The sequence below is a fragment of the Astyanax mexicanus genome, chromosome 18, assembly GCF_023375975.1.
Source record: "Astyanax mexicanus isolate ESR-SI-001 chromosome 18, AstMex3_surface, whole genome shotgun sequence".
NCBI classification, from domain to species: Eukaryota; Metazoa; Chordata; class Actinopteri; order Characiformes; family Acestrorhamphidae; genus Astyanax; species Astyanax mexicanus.
The window spans coordinates 40,734,430-40,755,455 of NC_064425.1; the positions used below are offsets into that span (position 1 = coordinate 40,734,430).

A 21,026-nucleotide genomic window follows, 5' to 3' on the forward strand; every position below is an offset into this window, starting at 1 on the left:
ACCCTGCTAATTGAACCTACACATACTGCTCTTATTGGTGCAATGTGTAATTAATGAATATTGGCCACCAGGCTGGTCCAATTTAGCCATGAAACCTCCCACACTAAAATGACAGGTGTTTCAGTTTCATTGTCCAACCTCTGTATGTATATCACAGTATTTTTCAAGATTCCGACGGATTTCTTTTATTTTATTTATTTTTTGCATGACTGGCGTACATACAATATAAAATACTAAGGATTTAAATTAAGGCTTTGATTACTATTGGGTTTCCTTTGTTCCACAAAATTACACAATATATGAAGAAATTAGACAGCTGAAAAAGAGATATGCCAACAACTTTAACACTGTTTCCTTTACAAACTAAATATTAAAATACTTTCATAAACACTTTAAATGGTCCTAAAATACTCAATGTTTTAGCATTTGAAAGAGAAAATTCTCAAAACTCTACTGCACAAGTAGGACACAATTTTAATATCAATTTACAATATGTTATTACTGAAGCCATTAGAGGCATTACAGTACTAAAATCAGCCACAATTCCCTTCTTTCCCCAGGTAACAAACACATTAAGTTCAGTGTACATTAAAATCATCCTTCAAGCTCCAGTATTAATATATTTTAAAGGGCTTTAGGTACTGCTTTTTTCTGTAGCTACCTCGTTTCCAGAGTTTTAGGGAGTTGATTTCTTGTGCTGAATAAATCATTCTGACCTCAGGACTGATTATAGGCTCGTGCGGGGGAATTATTTCTGAGTGAATAATTGCTGTTTGTTGTTTTATTTTATTTAGATAAAAACACTCATACAGTGAGGAACAGCAGCAGGAGCTCCTCTTATAAGGTTCTGTTCTCGGTTCTCTCCAGACATGACAGAGCGAGACGCTGCCGATGAGCTGCAGTTACTCCCCCTGCCCACTCGTTTTTCATGTTAAACTGAGAAAATAACCAATTCAGGATTAATCAAGTCATAGCCGGAGAACTAGGTTTAGCTTTCTATCTCTCTGCTTTATGTAATCTGGCTGGATTGGCCCACTGGGTAATATTAATATGACTAGCCTTAGCTAGCTAGCTAGCACAGCAACATGTATCTTAAACTGAAATGGCAATCTCTACTGATTTTATGAATCCATTCACATTAAAGTACGAGATCTTTAGGGAAACTATAGAAGGTTTGACCTTTATAAGATTTCTTTCTTTTTAAAGAAGTGCATTTGGGAACGCAGCAGTGAGGCGGCATTGCTAGTACCTAGCGGTACACCGCTACTTCTGTTCCCCACAGCCTCGTTTTGGTAGATGATGGTGATGTAGGTAAATTAAGTGTATTATCATCACCTTGCCCCTAGCCAGTGTTCAATTAACCTCACACAGAAGATAACACCTCATCATGTATACACTTCATTATGTAGAACATGTAAGGACAATACTTTTCTGCTCCTCTGCACCATGATACTTTTTTTTTTTTTTTAACGATGACCCTCATATGGAGACACTGCCCGTACCATATAGTGAGAATTTTAACCTGGCCAATGTTTCTTTCTGAACTGGCTGTGGAAACTTTTGACTGGGATTCCTGTCACTTTCTTTTGTATCTAATGTCTCTTACTGAACAAGAACAGTCACCATGAACAGTCCAACACAACTGCAACTCTAGCCCAACCACCATTCACTCAAATGCCAATTTTCATTACAATTGTCCACCATGTCACTATCCACCGTGTCTTGCAACATGCACTAACAGGGTGAAGGCATACATGCAAGCAGAAATAACAAATAATTAAGCTGGAATATATGATTTCCATATTGTCTGAAGTCTTATAAATATGATACATTTTTAAAGTAATATTTCTTTTTTACTTTTAAGAGTCAAAAGGAACAGCATTTTACCAATGACTTAGAACTGGTTTAACAATCTTTTATAGTGAATCCGCAAAAAATATATACTACTTCTTATGTCCCAGGTTATCAATAAAATTAGCACTGTTGGCAATAAAACCTAACACTGCCTGTACCAGAATTTTTACCTGGCCCATATTTCTTTCTGGACTGGCTGTAGAAAATTTTGACTGGGATACCTGCCATCTTCTTTTCAATCAATTCAGTGTACTGTAGGCATCATTACACTCAACTGATTGAAAAGATGGCAGAAATCCCAGTCAAAAGTTTCTACAGCCAGTCCAGACATATATATCGGCCAGGTAATAATTCTCATTAAATTTTAGCTTTGCAATTTTGACAAATTTAAGCAAAAGTAGTACATGTGACTTTCAGGTGTGTTTTGTTGACCGGGTGTGTCCTGTTACAATAATTATTCAATAACAATAAACAGTGCTAAATGTCTACACTCAGTTTTAGATTTGAGTTTTATCTGCTGACATTTATAGTTAAAGGATTAACCACCATGAAAACCAGAGCGTTATGAGTCTAAGGGTAAAAAACAAGCAACTGTAAAGCTGAGAGAAGATGGAAAATCAATCAGAACCATTGCTCAAATATTTTTCATACCCAGAACAACCGTTTGGAATGTCCTGAAGAAGAAAGTCGTCACTGGTGTACTAAATAACAGATATGGAACAGGTAGACCAAGGAAAACCACAGCAGTTGATGACAGAAACAGTTTGAGACCTAACTAAGTCAGATTGACGCAGTTATTAAAGGAAAGGATTTGCTAATAAATATTAAGTCTTGTTCACTTTAATCTATTTTAAGTTTATCTGCTCCAATATTTTTTGCTCTTAAGAAAAACTGGGTGGGTTCAGACAGAAGGTGCTATCTTCTGAACTGTGTATCAGATCCAAAAAATGTAAATACCTAGAAATAAAAGCTGAAATGTTGATCTTTTGTCTCAGATTCATCTTTTAATGACAAACCCACGTTTTTTTTATTCTACAGCCGAAATAAAGGAATTAGTCTCACTGTTCCAATACTTTTGGAGGGGACTGTACTGTATGTATACAAAAATAGGCTACAGAAAAATGTCTGCTTGGGCACGCTAAAAATGACGCCCATGTGCGTCAGCTTCCTACCAAAAAAACAACACCTCAGCAACCATCGTCATCCTCCTTTCTGCTCAACAGGGCACAGAGCCATCGATTATCTGATCTACAGGCAGGCTTCGGGTCGGCGTAGGGAAATAAAGGCCATTCAGCAGGCTGTTCTGCTGTTGTTTTGTAAGAACCTGCAGCTTTATCTGATTACCTGACCCAAACAGATCTGATTTAGCACAAATTAGACTATATCAGATAGTAAATGACATGTATAATTAAAAATATAATAATATTTACTGATATTACAGCATTTTCTCTAGTATTACAGCTGGGTAAGGATATCAGCCTCCACCATTTTGTGTCCAGAGTGCCTCCACCCCAGCTCTGAATCAAGACACACACACACTCACACAAACACTCACACACACTCTCAACACACACAGAGCATTTTAAAAAACTGAAAATAGCACTGATCTGATCTGTTTAGATTAGAAATATGATTACATATAAAGATGTTTATAAGACTTGACTGATCTGGAATTGTTTAGATGGATCATATTTTCCACAGTACATATAATGCAGATTAATAATATGATTTAATATTACAGCTTATGTATATGTTTATAAATATATATATATAGAAAGATATATTAATTTCATATGTAGCTTCTATTGTCTGTCATTGCTTAGGTCAATACAACAATATGCAATTAGTAATAATAGCAGCATAGCTAGCAATTGTGCAGCAGCATATATGAAGGCAAAAGACATGAACATATACATATCTATAATATATAAAATGGTAAATATACCAAGATACGCATTACTACACATACATATACACCTACATATACATACATCTTTATACATACAAGATATATACAGATGATAGATGGATACGTACACATATGTATATGTACAAAGATGTGTGTACACAATACATGTATAACACACATATACAATATATATTTAATATATATTTTATAGCATTTTATCACATTCTGTGCATTTTAATCATCTGATCAGGATGTCAACATATCTGTGCAGGCCTGTCAGACCCAGCCGCAGCAGGAAATGAAAAGGTGCCCTTCTTCAGACATTAAAAAATATGTAACACACACATAAATATAAATATATACATATACACACACACACTCTCAGCTGTAAAGACCTTTAGACTGCTGGACTTACCCCCGATCACCCTGATGGCAGAGTCCCGGCGATGATACGCTGGATGTTATTCCATGGTATTCTCTCGCGCAGTGTGTGTGTGTGTGTGTTGCGCGGCCTCTCCCTGCTTCAGTCTAGGAGGGTGGGCTGGGAGGAGGATGAGGAGGGAGGAGGGGGGAGGCAGGATGGGTCTGCAGGGCCTGGAATACGGTGGTGCGTCAGGGCATGGGTGGGAGGGGTGATGCTTCCATGGATAAAGAGAGAGAGAGAGAGAGAGAGAGAGAGAGAGAGTGCTTTTCTTCCCACCACAAAATGGCTGTGGTGCTGAAGCTGAGGATGCTGAGCAGTGGTGAGCCGGTGATGACATCATCAGCGTCAGAGCTGGAGATACAGGCCGGAAATGGGCAGAGCTAGAGAGAGAGAGAGAGAGAGAGAGAGAGAGAGAGAAGGAGGGGGAGGGAGGATGCTGAGCAATAATGATGCTGAAGAGAGCAAGAGAGTGGTATAGCGGGAGGGAGGGATGGATGGGAAAAAGAAAGTGAGAGAGAATAAAGAATATATTAATTAAAATTATTTATCAATTATCCCAAATTTCAAACCCAGTTTTAAAATGTTTAGTTTTAATGTTTAATTTGTACTAAAACAAAAAATTAAGGGATATTACACAATTTTATTATATGTGGATCTGCCTATTAAAAGCTCAAAAATTATATATATATATTATATTATATTATTTTGTTATTATTATTATTATTATTACTATTATTAATAATAATATTATTAAATATAACTATTTCATTTATTCCATGAGTAAATAATAACACACTAAAATAATGGAAAGCTTTAAATATTTATCAATTAGCTAATTTACACTCTTTACTAAATTCTGCTTTTTAGGGAGTTACGGCTTGAGGTACCTCATTTAAAATCCATTGGGTCTTAGCACAACAATTCTCTAAACAATGTTCTAAACATACACACCTGCCTATCCCTGATGTGTTATTTGCACAAATAACACAGGAACAAATTTGTTGTAAACTTGTTAGCTCCTATCTGATGAGATGGTGTTGCTGCCTTTCTCTGGGTGGGTACAGTAGGTGGCGCTTTTTTCCCACATCGCTCCTAGGGTGATGTCGCTCAGCACAAGTCTGTGAGCTGATGTATCGGAACCGAGTCGCTGCGCTTTCCTCCGAGCGTGCTGTGATGCTATTTGGCAATGCTATCTCAGCAGCAGTTTGAAAAGAGGCGGTGGCTGACTTCACATGTATCGAGGGGGCATGTGCTAGTCTTCACCCTTCTTGTGTTGTGGCATCACCTGTGATGGACATATATACGGCCGAGCAGCAGCTAAAAGGGTGTGGTAATTGGCCAGTTAAATTGGTAGAAAAATGGCAGAATTTTGTAAATAAAATTCTTAAAAAAAAATAGGAATACATGTTAATGATAATGACCTCATTATCATTAACATGTATTCCCATAAAGTCTTTTTTAAGACTATATGAGGTGTGGACAAGGCCTTTATTAGGTAATATTGCTTGCATGTGTTTTAACTTTGAATGGACGGAAATATCATGTGTTAATATGCCTTTATAAGGTACTATTGGCCCCTACAGGGCCAGCACCTTCATACAAGTGCTTTTGTCGCTTTCAAAAACAGACTGAGAGAAATCTCTGTCTTTAAAAATATTGGAATATGCATAAATTTGGTCTTTATAAGGACATATTGCCCCCTTAAGGACTAGCATGCTTACAAAAGTATTTTAATTTCTTTGTTGATAGAAATGTTTGCTAAATGCTTTGCTAAATGAGTGCTAAACACATTCCTGCAGTCCTACATCCACCTCCCTGCAGAGCTCAGCATGCAGAGCATGTTCTGGTCTCAATCAGGCCTTTGTAGAGAGCGGACAACTCCAGCTGCGCAGGAACAAAGACCACCATCCTTATTCATGTCCACTTCAGCACTTCCACACATCTTAACCTACAGCACTAGTCTTGTGCTTGATTACGTCATGGTTAAATTTCCACATTTCATTTGAGTTGATCAGCATGGTATGTGCATTAAACAACATACACACACTACTATCAAACATACACACTAGGTGTCCAAATACCTGTGAACACACCTTAACTACTGGTTGCACCCATTGCTAATACAGATGTGCAAATGCACACACAGCTTGTCTTATCCCTGTAAAATAGGACTCTCTGTAGCAAATCAACAAACATGGATCTGTTGGTACCATGCCAACACCAGGTTTGGGCTATAGGGTTATAAATCCCTAGGTATTGAGCTGTGGAGCCGTTTTGAATCAAATAGATCTGAATGTATGGACTTGAATTTATTTAAATCTGAAAATCAGGTTATTATTTTGAAATTGCATTGTTTCACAGTAGATTTCACCACCAAGTTCAAAACAAAAAAAAACGTATTTAAAATAAAATATTTTACAGGCTATTTCAAGTTTATTCAGATACATTTATTATATTGACTTTAAAATATAAGAAATGCAAATTAAAGTACTTAAATAAGCTTTTAAGCTCTATCCCCTGTCCAATACTTTTGATTTTGAGATGAGGTGGGGTGGTGATTGTCCAACTTTGTGACCTTAGGAACCAGTGCCTTTGTCATTAAAATGCTATTAGATCCTCACAGCAATGCTTTAAAATCAGGTAAAAATATTTGTCTGGACATTAGAGACAGTTACTCCAACAAAATCAAGATAAACTCTTTTTAATACTCTTGATTTCAGAAAAAAAAAATGAAATAGCAGGTGTCCCGACACTTTTGTCCATACTGTTTAAGGCTGATTAACCCAGTAATTAAGATTGTAAGAACAGGGTGGGAATTCTGCAGAACTGCACCACCTGCTGGACAACTGGTGTATTTCCAGTTTGAGCAATCACTGATCCGAGGTCATCCTCACTTGGACACTGAGATTTCATAAACCTCATAAACGTCATAAGCATTCTTACAGGAATGGGAATCTACCTGTATCAGAATGATCAAGCATGTAATGATCAATGAAGTTACAGTGGCACATCGAGTGCAGTTGGATCCGTTCCCTGGTCAACAGGAGTTACATCAGAGCAGATGTTTAGACATTCAGGGGCAGTGGGGGGCTCGTCTGGACCGCTGGACTTCCTCCCAGTGTGAAGTGGGAGTTGAGACCCACCATGGTGCAAAGACCAAACTCAGACAAACAACAGGCCCTCTCACTTATTGACCAGGCCGTCTAATTATTGACTCCAGGGACAGCGGTGGGCCCGATGCCCCGGCCGAAGTTCACACTCTGGAGGAGCTTCAGTAACTGGCATGTCCGAACATTAACAACAGAGGGATGAAGCTCAAACTCTTTAAATGAGTGAATAAAATGGTGATATATGTAAGTGAATATAATAATAAAGTTAAATGATGAGTTTATTGAGGAACGAAGACTTTCTTTCCTCAATAACGAGGACTCAACCTTGTTTGGAATCAGTCTGGTCTCAGTCTCGGGGTGAGGCGGACTCGGACACTGTGGACGTCACCGACCGAGTCCGAGTCTGCTGTCTGAGGTGAAGTTCATTAGAAACTAAACTATTTTCTGTCATTACTGAACATCAACAATTCGTTCAAACAGACTGAATCAGTCCCTTTTCTGTGTCTAAAATCTGCACACAGATTGGCTAACAGTGAAAAACAAGCTACTCCCGCTTTAATTTAGTATCTTATCAATAAACACTTTTTATTTTACATAGTCCGAAGTTAAGTTGAATGTGCTCTTTTTCACCGGCTTGCTGGAGTTATTAATTTTTCCAGACATCTAGAATGAAAGCACAAGGAGAAGTAGGTGCAAACTAGCGAGATAACTACCGTTAGCAGTGGGCTAGCTAACTGTAGCAATGAGCTAGCTAAATTACTAATGCTACTGGGAAGAGAACTACCATAAGTGATGAGCTAGCTAACCTTAGCTATGAGCTAGCTAAAATACTAATGCTACCAGGGAGAGAACTACCATTAATGAGAAGCTAGCTAACCTTAGCAATGAGATCGCTCGAGTGATACTTGTTGTTTATGTGAATCATTATGACCTCTGGGACCACGGTTAATTTTTCCAGACATCTAGAAAGAAAGCACAAGGGGAAGTAAGCGCAAACTAGCGAGATAACTAACATTAGCAGTGGGCTAGCTAACTGTAGCAATGAGCTAACTACAATACTAATGCTATCAGGGAGAGAACTACCATTAGTAACTAGCTAGGTAACCTTAGCGATGAGCTAGCTAAAATACTAATGCTACCAGGGAGAGAACTACCATAAGTGATGAGCTAGCTAACCTTAGCGATGAGCTAGCTCGAGTGATACTCGTTGTTTATGTGAATCCTTGTGACCTCGGGGACCACGATTAATTTTACCAGACATCTAGAATGTAAGCACAAGGAGAAGTAGGTGCAAACTGGCGAGATAACTAACGTTAGCAGTGGGCTAGCTAACTGTAGCAATGACATAACTACAATACTAATGCTATCAGTGAGAGAACTACCATTGTGACTAGCTAGCTAACCTTAGCGATGAGCTAGCTAAAATACTAATGCTACCAGGGAGAGAACTATCATTAGTAATGAGCAAGCAAACCTGAGCAAAGAGCTATATAACCTTAGTCACGAGCTAGCTAACCTTAGCGATAATCTAGCTAACATTAGCGATAAGCTAGCTAAAATACTAATGCTATCGGGGAGAGGACTATCATTAGTAATGAGCTAGCTAACCTTAGCAACGAGCTATATAACCTTAGTGACGAGCTATCTAACCTTAGCGATAAACTAGCTAACATTAGCGATAAGCTAGCTAAAATACTAATGCTATGGGGGAGAGAACTACCATTAGTGACAAGCTAGCTAACCTTAGCGACGAGCTAGATAACTAAACCTTAGTGATGAGCTGTTTGAGGGCAAATTTTGATTGTTTTTTTACATTTTAGAAAATATATTTGATTCAGATTTTGTATTTTTAAATCTTAATCTGGTTTAAGCTGATATCATGTGTTTTTTAAATACACGTCAATGACGCCTCAGCTCTGAGAAGCTGTTTACTGTAAGATTAGGCTGAGATGATCTAGCTCAGACCAGACAGATCCAATTCTCACTACTGTGAGCTGGTAGATCATACACTGTCACACTGACCCCACATGTGTCCAGAGGTGTAAAATAATAAAGTACAAATACTTTGATATCTTTCTTAAATAGAAATGTTGGTTATCAATACTCGTTCATACCACTCCCACCTCTCTTACAGTGTTTTGGGTGAGCGTACTTGTGTTCATCTACTCCAGCCAAAAAACATTAGTTTCAAAGCATCATTACTAAATTATTTTAATTTAATTTTTAGTTTTGAATATGTTCTAAGACATACTGAATCATTGCTACAAGATATTAAATCATAAATATTTAATTTATATATACTCACAAAATATTTTATAGTACATTAGTACATACTGAATCATCCATAGATCGTACTCAATTATTGATACTAAACACTTATTTAAAGCAGATACAGCATAAACTATAGTAGGTACTGAATTGTTTATAGATTTATGTCTATATAGAAACATGTAGAATTATGTATATTTAAACCACCTCTGGAAACTTCACACTAGACCTCAAGCAGCTTGGACTGTGTTTCTCTCTTGATTTACAAATGAAATGTAAAATTTACTGATGATCAGTGACGGTTTGGAGAGTCATCTGCTGGTGTTGATCCACTGTGTTTTATTATCAAGTCTAAAGTCAGTGCAGTTTTGTTTTCCCACAAAATCTTACAGCACTTCATGCTTCCTTTTGCTGAACACTTTTATGGAGATGCAGATTTCATTTTCCAGCAGGACTTAGCACACTGCCCACACTGACAAAAGTACCAATTGATCCTACAGTATATAATATTCAAATTTTCTGAGACACCGATTTCTCGGTTTTCATTGGCTGTAAGCCATAATCATCAACAATAAAAGAAATAAACGCTTAAAATAGATTTTAGATAAACACTTTGTGTTTCATACATGTATATAATAGAGTTTCACATTTTAAACTGAATTACTGAAGTAAAGTAACTTTTTATTTACTTTTTTGAGATGCACTAGTATACATTAAATACATTGAATCAGGTACAGCAGTTACTGAATCATTTGTAATATTGCTGAGTGCGCATGTTTGAATGGTAGCATTACCCATCCCCTACCCAGGTCCTCCCCACCACAGTGTTTTGAGTGAGTGTGTCCTTGCGTGTACGTCTACTCCAGCCAATCACAGCTTCTGAATGGGGTTGACTCCTCTCTGGAGCCAGTAAACAAGTAGACCTGGACAGGATAGGTAATCAATAGCGTACGTCATGTGGTGTACCTGCTAATTCCAGATACCAGAGCAGACTCGGCTCTGCTTCACTGGACCTTCACTTTGATCAATTTCATGTCAATAATTTTTTACATCAGTTTCTCTGGAGGTTCCACTGAAGAACCCATCATAGTGCTACATAAAACTATTTCATAAAATAGTTTTTTCAATATAGAAATCATAGAAAAACAAACTATTTCAACAATTAACTGACTCAAAGCATCCAAAAACTAGTTAAAAGCATTAGGAACCAAGACTCAACAGAGAACCATATTTAAAGCATGAGAAAGAACAAATTATATAAACCAAGACATAATAGGACATGAGGTTGAACCAAATAAGAAAACCCACTCAAGAATCAAAAGGACGACCATACAGAACTACTGAGTGAATCCAAGACTCAAAAACAACATTTTAAGACCATTAAATGCCACTGACTTTATGACAATATTATAGCATAACAAATCAATGATACCCTTTTAAAGACAACAACGTTTTAACTAATCATAGTTTGGGGAATATATACACAGGTGCATCTCAAAAAAATTGAATTGAAAATGTAGACCTTAGACTTGATATGACACAGTGGATCAAAACGAGCAGATGACATGACTCTCCAAACCATCACTGATCATCAGTAAATTTTACATTTCATTTGTAAATCAAGGGACCAGTGTCTGGAGGAAGAGTGGAGACACACAGTCCAAACTGCTTGAGGTCTATTGGATTCGAGAGCCATGTGGAACCAAGACTCAAATGGAAGACCTCAAAGTGTGAGGAACCAAGACTCAAAAGCAAATACTGCTTAAGAACATGAAAAAGAACCAGAAAACCAAAACCGAGATAAATTGTTTATTCACATGAAGATCTAGTGAGAGGAACCAAAACCAAAAGTAGAAATTCCTTAAGAGCATGAAAAAGAACCAAAAGGAAGAACAAAGACAGAAAAGAAAATATCATCTGCGATGATGAGAAAGAACCACTTAGAGAAACCAAGACTCAAGAACTTAACTACAGTGTGAGTCTAGACAGTTCTGGACAAAACATCTCCAGAAAATCAGGCAGGTCTGTGTCGGGGATTCTTGGTTCATAGTGGTCAGTATCTTCCAAAAGTGCTCCAAGAAACAACAACCGGTGACAACTAGATCATGGACGCCCAATACTTTAATTGATGCTCATGGAGGCTCCGCCCACTTCACAACTTACAGGCCCTTAAAGGATCTGCTGCAATGTGAGTCTTGGTACCAGATACACAGAACACCTTCAGAGGTATTGTGGAGTCCATGCCTCACCGGGTCAGAGCTGTATTAGCAGGTGGTTTTAATGATTTTGCAGGTTGGTGTTTATACTTTTTTTTTGCATAATTTCACACTTCTAATGGATGTCAACTGTGGTGAGGTCAGAGATTTCTATCTTAGCCTTAAACTCCTCCCACTCCACAAGCTGAAGGGGGGTTGAATCTGTTGCCAGAAGCTCTGTGACGCACAACCTGTGTTCCAGAGGTCAAAGGCCTGTTCGTTTTAAATGTCCTGCACTGAACTCAGTCTGCAGAACCATGCTGCCCAAAGCTCTACTCTCCCGGGGCGCCGCTCTGGCCGCCCTGGACCTCTCCCTGCCCGTCCGCACGGCCCAGCGGGCAGCCTCCTCCGTCACCATCCCGCCACCAGCCTGCATGCTGCAGCCACTGGAGGTGCCCACCCGCTACCTGTTCGGCCCCGGGCCCTCAAACGTGTCCCCTCGGGTACTGGCTGCAGGAGGGAGGCCCATCATCGGACATCTGCACCCAGAGATGTACCAGGTAAAAGATCTGGAGTTTTTATATGTCTTTAATTTTTAGCTCCTTAAGACCTATTGAGTTTTACACAGATTCATGAAGATACCTAAAAATACTTAATTTTGTGACCTACTAATAGTCTAATTTGTAAATTAAATCTTTCTTACACCAGGCTTAATAAAAACATAGTTTTAAGGGTTAAAGCTATATATCCTACTGCGATTTCGCACTCAACAAAAGTTACATATCAGTTTCATAGCAGATAGTAAATAACTAATAAAAGATAAAAAATCATTAAGAACAAATATGAAATCATTTACAATAGATACAGAATCATGAATAAATACAGAATTGTTAACACCAGATAGAGACTCATTTATAATAGATACAGAATCATTTATTATAGATACAGACTCATTTATAATTGTTACATGATCATTTATTATAGATACAGGATATTTAATAAAAGATACAGAATCATTTATTATAGATACAGGATCATTTAGAAAAGAAACATAATCATTTATTATAGATACAGGATATATAATTATAATAAAAGACATTCAAACAAAAGACCAATTAATTTTACAGCTGCTCCAAAAATTATCTGTAGATACTGAATCATTTATTATATATCCAGAATCATTTACAGCAGTTACTGAATCATTTTGAGCAGGTACTGAATCAATCATATTCAGTACTGTAATGTCTGCATTTACATACTGAATCATTTACAGAAATTTTACAGCAAATGATTTATTGTTGATATCAAATCAGTCATTATACATACAAAATCATTTATAGCCATGAGCAAATTATTCATAGTAGACACAGAATTATGCATAAGAAATACAGATATATAATTTATATAAATACAGATATATAATAAAAAGTTCCAAAGTTATTTATAGTAGTTGCTTAATAATTTAGATTAATTTGTTCCTGATTAGTTTATAGTTGATACAGAATGATTTATATTACAGAAAGAAGATACAGAAAGGTCAATTGTAAATTGTACATTCATAATAGTAAACTATAACTAATTTGTAGCAGATATTGAAGCAATTAAATAGTAGTAACTGAATCCTTCATAGCAAATACTAAATAGTTTATATTGGATACTGAGTTGTTTATATTAAGTATAGAATCATTCACAGGACTTGCTAAATCACTTATAGTGGATATTCAATCATTTAAAACAGAAACTCAATCATTTACAGCAGTTATTGAATCATTTGTGATGTTTACGGAATTGTTTATAGTAGATAAAAAAGCAATAATGGTAGAGATACTTTTAAAAGTTCTCATTTAAAGTTTAAAGTTCTTGCTGAATCATTTATAATGGACACAATTATTTATGGCAGTTATTGGATAATTTGTAATATTTACTAAATTATTTACAGCAGATACAGAATCACTTATATTTCTTTACTCAGACTAAGGTATAAGTTGTTATGGAAATATTTGAGTTAGTAATGATTATAAATGACTTAGTTATGACTATAAAATAAATTGTAGGCTATGTGATTATGAATAATGGATATTTGGGTTAAAAAAAAAATTAAGTACATTATATTGTTGTGTAGATTATGAATGACATCAAGAAGGGAATCCAGTACGCGTTTCAGACCAGTAATAACATGACCCTGTCCATGAGCGGCTCGGGACACACAGCGATGGAGTGCGCGGTGTTTAACACAGTGGAGCCCGGCGAGAGTGTGCTGGTGTCAATCAACGGCGTGTGGGGGGAACGAGTGGCCGAAATCGCTGAGAGGATGGGTATGATTGACACACTGATCAAACAAACACACACACACACAAACATCACACTACTCACAGGCCTGCTTCTGCTCTTATTATCTACAGGAGGTAAAGTTCACACTTTGGTAAAAAGTCCTGGTGGGCACTTCACAAATGAAGAAATCGAAAAGGTAAAATTATTGTATTGTATTTTGTATATAATTCTATATTATTACCATCTCGCCAGTGTCAACATCATGTATTTTAAGGCGCATTAAGCAACACGATTAAGGATCCCTACATCGAAGTGAGCAAGAGTGTTGACATACTTCCCTTCTACTGGGGAAGCTGAGGGAAGCGCCTGAGTAAACAAAACTAATAATTTTCTTTAAAACTCAAACAAGTGCTGGATATTAATCTACACAGGATATTTCTCTCCTGAAAAATGTTTATTTGGGTTAGTAAAACGCTTCCGTTTATTTACAGTAAGCTTAGATTTCCAATGTTTTGTCTAAGGGTGAGTTTTGTGAAGTTTCTCCAGCACTAAGGCTGGGTGCAGCAGAATTAGAATTAGCCGCTAACCGCAGCGCTAGCAGGATGTAAATGCTGCCTAATAGCCCTAGAATGAGGAATCCTGAGTGTTTCAGTAACCAAGGGTGCTATCAGCTAGTGGTTAGTCCCACATAGCTTGTTTTATCACAGTAAACACGCAGACTACAGTCCAATATACTCATCGCTGAACTGCGAAAGAGCTAGCATTGCAGTTAGCGGCTAATGCTAATGCTGCTGCACCCAGTCTTAGTGCTTTAGAAACTTCACTGAAAACACACCCTTATAACACTGCACTTCAGTGAAGTGACTTTACTGCTCCTTACAACCTGACTGGTACAATCCATACTAAGGAATACCGGATTATAACGCTTACTGGCGATTTTGGGGGAAATTAAAGGCTTTTAAGTGCCCCTTATAGTCAGGACATAATATGCTAAATTTACTTTTTGCATGCTTTTGTGTTTTCACTTGGGGCTCGATTGCCCATATAAACACTGATAATCATCTATAGCAGGAATCATATGCTTCTATGAGCCGTTTGAATGCGCCCTTACTGTGACTTCAAAACACCAAGTGAAAAAAAATATCTGTGAGTTTTAACATTTTGCGTGTGTAAATTTTCCTTTCGCGAGTGAAACTTTGAAACTTGCAAGCACAAAAAAAAAGAAAACCTGTGCTTGCTAAACAAAATATTACTCTCGAGCTTCATGTCCTCATAGTACGGTAGTAAAGTTGGAATTGGGAATGTGATAGCAGGAGTAGCAATACTAATAGTAATAGTATTATTAGTAGCAGTCATAAAAGTAGCAGATAACAGTAATAATAGTAGTATTATTTATTCACACTGTGTAACAGTATCAGTGATGTTGTGTGTTCTGTATTAATCACAGGCTCTAGCCAAACACAAGCCGGTTCTGTTTTTCCTCACACATGGAGAGTCCTCCGCTGGCCTGGTCCACCCCATTGATGGGATCGGAGATCTGTGTCGCAAGTGAGAAAACCACAACCCACCCTGTCAACTTTCACACTCTGTCAACTTCACTTATTCATTTAATCTTTAACACCAGTTTCCACTGAATGCTCACTGGTTAAAATGTTAGAATATTAGAATATAAAATATGCATTAAATAGTTTTATATAAAAGAGCATGCTGTTTATGCATAATCATAACTGAAAGTCAGATATAACACATTGGATCACAATAGGATGGAGAATAAATCCTAATTCCACTTGTGTTTGTGTGATTGCAGACACAACTGCTTGTTCTTGGTGGACTCTGTGGCTTCGCTGGGAGCTGCACCTCTACTGATGGACCAACAGAGTACGTATACACATGACTAAAGAACACTGGGACTAGATTAAAGGAGAAATACACTGGAAAATGGACTTGGGGTGTAGTGGAAAACATTTTTAAAGCTCTTCCCAAACATTCTGAAATATCAGCACTTCAGCACTTTCGATGATAATCCCAAAAGGTTTACAAGGTTAGTGATTGGGGTATAGCACTACCCATGCAAAGCAATCATTGTTTTTTTCTCGTTTAAAATATCAGGTTCCTCACAAATCTACCAATTAAGTGTGGAGCTACTTTACGTTTGTTAATGGTGTAAAAATAGTGATTTCTTTGATTGGACAATGCTATGCGCCATGCTATCACCAGCATTGTAAGCCTGTTGGGAGCATCGTCATTGTAGTTGTGTAGACGTACAGTATGTCATAAAGTTTATAGTGTTTTGTTTACTGGTTCATACTGTAACATTTCTACTTTAAATATTTTACCCTACAGATATTGATATCCTGTATACAGGCTCCCAGAAGGCTTTAAATGCTCCTCCAGGAACAGCTCCCATATCATTCAATGACAGAGCATGGTGAGGGAAATGTGTGTGTGTGTGTGTGTTTTGATCATAATTTATTAACTACTAGGCCAAAAAATGTATACACCTCTAATATTAATCACACCAGTTCGAAATATTTACAACATACTGGCCAATAATTAATAGTAATTTTTAACAATTAATATTTGTTTCTTGTTTAAAAAAAATGATAAGGACATTATCATAATGATTATGGATACTATTAAATCAGTAATAAAGAATTATACCAATCCAAAATGAGTGCAGTTTATTCACCACATTCAGATAAATCCTATGCACCTGATGCAGACCTGTTGCAAATATTTTTAATGATTTTTGTAATAATGTTTTCTATAAATGCAGTGTAATTGTCACTTTCAGTTCAATGCAGTGTCACTAATTCACCCGGTTGGGAATATTGGCAATATACTGACCATAAAGAACATTTTTATGTTTAAAGAAATGTTTGTTTATATTAATATATATATGTTAATATATTAATATATATATAGTATATATTATATATATATAAAAATTAATCACAAGCGACAAAATTTAAAGATCCTGCTGAAGCATTAGTGGTTTTATTTAGCTATGACACCAATGCTAACTATTAAATTTAGAAGGTAGATTACATTTTACTTATGATGTTTACTCTGCTTCACACTCGCCCTCTATTAAACTATTAAAATATTAAAAAAGAAAAAACATTAAAACTGAACTGAGATTATAATATAGTAAAAAAAAGCTGTAAAAGCCAAAAACACACTACACTATTTTTAATACCCAACATTGATTCATTTATTTTCATTTAAATACCCATTATAGTATTAAGAAAAAGAAAAAGTGCAATTAATCGTGATTAACCACAGAATTAATCAGACTAATTTTTTAATCATCGGCACTAGTTTAAAACCTAACCTGGTGTATTTGATCTTTAATTCTGCACAGCCACAAGATGTTCAACAGAAAAACAAAGCCTGTGTCCTACCTCCTCGACATGACCCACCTGTCCAACTACTGGGGTAACGATGGGAAGCCTGCCAGAGAGTGAGTGGATTCAGTACTGATATCAGAGAGTCAGAAATACCAGTACAGAAATTTCAGCTACTGAAATTGAAAGGTTTCTAATATTCTGTGTTCAGTTACCATCACACCGGACCCGTCTCTGGATTCTTCACCCTCAGGGAGAGTCTGGCCATCCTGGCAGAGAAGGCAAGTTTATTATTACTGTAAAGACACAAAAATTATCTCATCGTCCAGATAAAGCAATTATGGCCATGAGCATACAGAGATATGGCAGTATTGGGATTTCAAAGATTATCATTTTGAAAACTGTTCTATCTCATATCTAGGTTACTCATCATAATACAATTAGCGACTTATTGTACAATATATAGATACTTGTGTAATACTCAATATATCGCAAGACAATTCTCTACGATACTTCAGAGCATCCGTGTTACTGTTGAGGATAAAATAGTCCTAAATAATCAAATACCAGGAATTATGGATTTATTAGTGTCAGTTTTACAGAATTTCACAACCAATATTCTTGCAATACTGCAGGTTTACTCATTCATTTGAATATAGCACCACCACTTGGAGTAATGAAGCAGAAACTTTAATAAGACTAATCTTAGGAGTTTAGAGCGCTTATATATTTTAATAAAAAATATACATATTTGGCACCACATAACGATAATGTGTTGCAAATTATTTTTTATTTATTAATTTCTCAGGGTCTGGAGAACTCCTGGAGGCAGCATAAAGAAGTAGCAGAGTATCTGTGGAAGGGTATAGAGGACCTGGGCCTGAAGCTCTTCATCAAAGACAAGGTGAGGCATTAAAATCACGATTACCTGCATTAGTCCAATTCTATACTCTTTAACCTGATTGGACAGCAAGTCTGAAATATGCTAATATCTCCCTAAAGGACCTGAGGCTGCCCTCAGTCACCACCATTGCCATCCCTGAAGGATACAACTGGAGGGAACTGCTGACTTACATGATGAAGCACCATCAGATGGAGATGACAGGAGGTCTGGGGCCCTCTATAGGCATGGTAAGGAAATACAGCACAGCTGAAAAACAATCTTGAAAGAAATTTGCATACAAAGATTAGGATTACATAGCAAATCTGTAGCAAACAAAATAGTGCTATGGTGAAAAAACAGCAGCTGGTCCAAGCCAACTGGTATATACTGGTCTGGTACTGATTTATAACTAATCCAGTGTTTAAAACACACACAGAAAGCTGGCCAATTTTTTTTTTTTTTTGTGCAAACTAAAATCAATAAAATTGATTCAAATAAAATGTTATACTGTGAAATACACCAGTTTCCCCACAAAACGAAATATCTGCATCCAAATAAATATAATAAGAGAAAAGAGGCTGAATTGTCTGCCCCATTAAACTCAACTACATTTTATTATGAAACACAGCAATAAAAAAATTGATCCCCTTGTGAATGTACCAGTACTATTATAAATATACTGCCTATTCTGTTTACCGGTGTGTTGGTTTTTATACAAATTAACTTAATATTAACCAATATTTTGGCTACTTGTGCATTGACTCAGGAGGTCAAGCCTCCAGACTATTACTAGTTAAAAATAAATGTCCTTTAAAAGTGTGTCCTTGCATTTTAATGTTATTATAGCATCATATTTAGCAGCATACACACCATTTTAGAACACAGTTATTTTCTATTTATATTAGCCATGTAATTTCTTTAGGTCCAGTGAAAAACCTGAAATAATACAAAATTCAGGGAACTTAAATGGCACAAAAGATAGCAATGGTCCAGTGGTCTAAAGCGCTGCCACTATGATCGGGAGATTGCTGGTTTGTATCCCAGTCATGCAGCTTGCCTTCAGCTGCTGGAGCCCTGAGAGAGCACACACACAATTGTCCTTGCTCTCTCTGGGTGGGTACAGTAGATGGCGCTCTTTCCCCTCATCACTCCTAGGGTGATGTCGATCAGCACAATGCGTCTGTGAGCTGTTGTATCAGAACCGAGTCGCTATGCTTTCCTCCAGATGTCAGTGTTGGCAATAGCAACATGCATTTATTAGAAAGGGTGTCCACAAACATTTGGACATATTCTGTATGTATCGGCTCTGAAGAATAATGTATAATTAAAGGCTATACAGTGGCAGGACACCCTTTTATTTCAGAAAAGAAAAGGCAATGTCGCCATATTTCGTTTCTGTAATAAAAGGGTGTCCTGTGACTTTTGACTCACTCAGTAGATATAGCCTGTACAGAAATGTCCACATTAGCAAGTCTATTAAAGAGATTACTCAACAAATTGATTAAAACTGCGTAAATCTGACATTTGGCCAAATGATTGCTATAAAATGATGTTGAGACACCTTCTTACACAACCGGTTTCTGTCGCAGGTGATCCGAGTGGGACTGATGGGCTACAACTGCAGCAAGCCCAACGCTGATAAGGCTCTTGCGGCCTTGGCAGATGCTCTGAAACACTGCCCAAAGAGCAAGGCCTAGAGACACACACTGTCCACCAATTCCATCAGACACATCACTCAAAAGCACAGCCTGAAAAGGTCATGGACACGATCCTTGTATGGACACCAAACACTGCAGAGGACTTTAAACAGGAGACATATTTATACAGGGCTAAAAGGCTATGTTTACACAGCAGGTGTAAAAAAAAATAGGTTTATTAAGATCTTTTTGATCAGGTGTGAACCAAAAAAAAAAAACTTAATCTAAAATTTTCAATTCAAATTAGGACCACCTTCATAATATGGTATAATTTGGTATGATACATATCAACATACATACAGCTCAAAGCCAGAAAGGCCAACTCAAAATTCCATGAAATAAGGCCCATGTCGCAATCATGTTTCTACAACTTTCTACAAAAATAGCTAAAAGCTGCCACAGGAGGACGCTGCTGCGGACAAGTGGGTGTGGACGCATTCTCAGCGATAAACCCAGCTGCAGCCGATGATACTCTTTGATAGCTCCTGTAATTCTGGAAAGGATGAAACTGAAACTTTACGTGAAGCACGTGTTCTTTAGTGCACAAGTGTCAGGTGAATAGTGTGAACTTTTCAGATGCATGTTGTTAAAAATAAATGGGAAAAAGTTCATTAAATTAAATTCTGATTTTGGCTACTTTACCTGCGGTGTGAACACAGCCAGCGAGTACCTGCATAGGCTTATTTTCATACCTCCTTCCTGAATGGCTTTGTGCATAGCAACTGTGAATACTTATAGGCTTTGGCAGTGAAGTGAATTATCTGTAATCTTTTAAAATGAATGCTAATGTGTAAATTGTACAGTAAAATGAAAATATACTCGTTTCAGAACCACTGAATCTGTTTTACTGATTCTTATTCTTATTGTCAATGTGTCTATAAATTTAATTGATGCCACAATCAGGGGTGCAACTACATACTTTTTGAGGTGCTTTCTAACATACTATGAAGCGGGGGCTTGCCTACCAGCCCGGCGGACCTTTATCCTTGAACTGGCTCAGTGATTCGCATCAAGAGATTTTCCATTCACAGCGGACAGCAGCCTGTCAACTTACTAATAATACAGCTG

The 21,026-nt window shown here is 37.0% G+C and overlaps 2 protein-coding genes across 2 annotated transcripts in view; one reads left to right on the forward strand and one right to left on the reverse strand.

The window, feature by feature from the left end:
• The window catches only part of kif1ab (kinesin family member 1Ab), a 57,631-nt gene extending 53,177 nt beyond the window's left edge, over positions 1-4,454 (reverse strand). The window contains exon 1 of the mRNA XM_049466899.1: positions 4,179-4,454. The gene's annotated coding sequence lies outside the window, so the exon portion shown is untranslated. The remainder of the gene's footprint in view (positions 1-4,178) is intronic.
• A 7,606-nt stretch (positions 4,455-12,060) lies between these two features.
• On the forward strand, positions 12,061-20,796 carry agxtb (alanine--glyoxylate and serine--pyruvate aminotransferase b). The gene is made up of 11 exons (XM_007245076.4): positions 12,061-12,320; positions 13,883-14,075; positions 14,163-14,227; positions 15,479-15,579; positions 15,839-15,909; positions 16,375-16,459; positions 17,396-17,494; positions 17,590-17,659; positions 18,187-18,282; positions 18,381-18,509; positions 19,851-20,796. Exons 1-11 carry the CDS (start codon positions 12,078-12,080, stop codon positions 19,956-19,958), a joined length of 1,260 nt encoding a protein of 419 aa, XP_007245138.1. The 5' UTR covers positions 12,061-12,077; the 3' UTR covers positions 19,959-20,796.
• The last annotated feature ends 230 nt before the right edge of the window (positions 20,797-21,026 follow it).

Bases quoted from the DNA above. Each gene is read 5' to 3' on its own strand.
- agxtb (XM_007245076.4), top strand. From the start codon at position 12,078: ATGCTGCCCAAAGCTCTACTCTCCCGGGGCGCCGCTCTGGCCGCCCTG. The intron at 14,228-15,478 runs GTAAAATTATTG...TATTAATCACAG, and splicing joins CAAATGAAGAAATCGAAAAG to GCTCTAGCCAAACACAAGCC. The intron at 18,510-19,850 runs GTAAGGAAATAC...TTTCTGTCGCAG, and splicing joins TGGGGCCCTCTATAGGCATG to GTGATCCGAGTGGGACTGAT.